Here is a 1,685-nt window from a genome sequence, read left to right on the forward strand (position 1 = left end):
TACCATACTATGATAAGCAAGCAACATGCAAGAGGAGTGAGCATAACATGATGAACATAATCATAAGCATGACAAGAAAAAAGCAAGTTGGAAAAAAAGAAGACAACCAACAATGATGAGCAAAGCCATTATACAGAAGCACATCCCCCACTGATTACCAAATCAAAACCGATCAAAAGAGAAGACTCTACCATCTCATCATTACACATCATGCAAGTAAATGGTAATCTGGAAGGGAAACCGAGCAATGATACCCAAGTCTTCCAAGTACTTTAGCATGATTACCAACCGAAACCGCCAACCTGAAAAAATTGTAATCATAAAAGTATGCCCAGTCAAAGCAACAATCACACAAAAAATGAGCACAAGTAAATAATCCCAAACAATGAGTGATTTGAGCCTGATTATTCATGCAACCACCTTACTCACATAGTCCTCAATCCTACTAAGGACCAAACTCACCTCAACCAACCAAAGAATGACAAATCAAATACAAGGCCAAATCAAACAAGAAGGGTACACGTCAAGCGAATGTAGTCTCAACATCCTCCTTGCTCCATGACAAGATACTTACCTAATATTACAACAACAAAGATGTTGCCATTAGGCTAGACAACACCCTCCCTATTGTCATATGCGAAAAAAAAACCACACCCAGCTAGGAGTGTGATGAAGGCTACAAACCATGACCAGACAACCTTTAAAGAAGAATACTAATGCAAGAAGCAAGGATATCCCTAGGGTGAACCTCCAAGTATTCAGTACATTCAACAACATCCCTATTGGCCAAGTAGTCCGCAATAACATTTATCTCCCTATAATAGTGAGATATAGTAAAGGTAGAAAAACACTTCAATTGTGCAAGAATGCGCTCTAACAAGTACTATACATGCTAGGAAACACATTTCTCAGTAGAGACCAACTCAAAGACCAACATTGAGTCCCCTTCAATGACAATATCTTCAATGTCCAAAGAGATGGAAAGATAGAGACCAAAAGACAATGCCTGAAATTCTGCAATATTATTAGAGCCTACACCAATATATTTCCCCACGGCTTTAACAGTCTTATAATTATGATCAAAGATGACCACCCCAATCCCTAATTTCCCCAGATTACCTTTAGCAGCCCCATCAAAATCTAACTTGAAGGAGAATTGGGGGGGAGGCATCCATTTAGCCATCCTACGCTTGACAAGTGAAGATAATCCAGCTGTTAAAGCCCCATGGGAAGGAATAACACGAAGTGAACTCCACTTCCATGTTACCCAATTATCCCAATGAGAAAAGGACCTCAGATGTTCCAAATTTTTGTAGATGTAACAAAGCACCACCTCAGAAATGGGAGATAAAATCATGTCAAGAACCTCTTCTAATGAATTTGATTTATGCTTAAAAATACTAGAGTTCCTCTCCAACCAGATGGTCCAAATAACAATAGAAGGTGCCACTATTCAAAGAGAGGAGTAAAAAGAGGATGAATACAACAAAGACCAAGCCATGAAATGCGACAATAAATTAGGACTAATAGAAGAAGACCAACCAAGCATTCCAAACAACCAGTACTAACAATCCAGAGAAAACGAACAATGCAAGAACACATGATCCATGGTTTCCATATAATATCCACAAAACACACAAGGGAAAACTGTAGTAATCCCAAGCCTATCCAATCTCATCCCGGTG

General features: G+C 39.0%; 1 protein-coding gene across 1 annotated transcript; it reads right to left on the reverse strand.

Annotated features, from left to right (window-relative positions):
• Positions 1-892: 892 nt before the first annotated feature.
• LOC131858407 (uncharacterized) lies at positions 893-1,357 on the reverse strand. Its single transcript, XM_059211641.1, has one exon. It carries the CDS (start codon positions 1,355-1,357, stop codon positions 893-895), a length of 465 nt encoding a protein of 154 aa, XP_059067624.1.
• Between the last annotated feature and the right edge of the window lie 328 nt (positions 1,358-1,685).

This window comes from Cryptomeria japonica, chromosome 9 (genome assembly GCF_030272615.1).
Source record: "Cryptomeria japonica chromosome 9, Sugi_1.0, whole genome shotgun sequence".
NCBI classification, from domain to species: domain Eukaryota; kingdom Viridiplantae; phylum Streptophyta; class Pinopsida; order Cupressales; family Cupressaceae; genus Cryptomeria; species Cryptomeria japonica.

Coding starts and splice junctions, on each gene's coding strand:
- LOC131858407 (XM_059211641.1), bottom strand. CDS start 1,357: ATGATTTTATCTCCCATTTCTGAGGTGGTGCTTTGTTACATCTACAAA.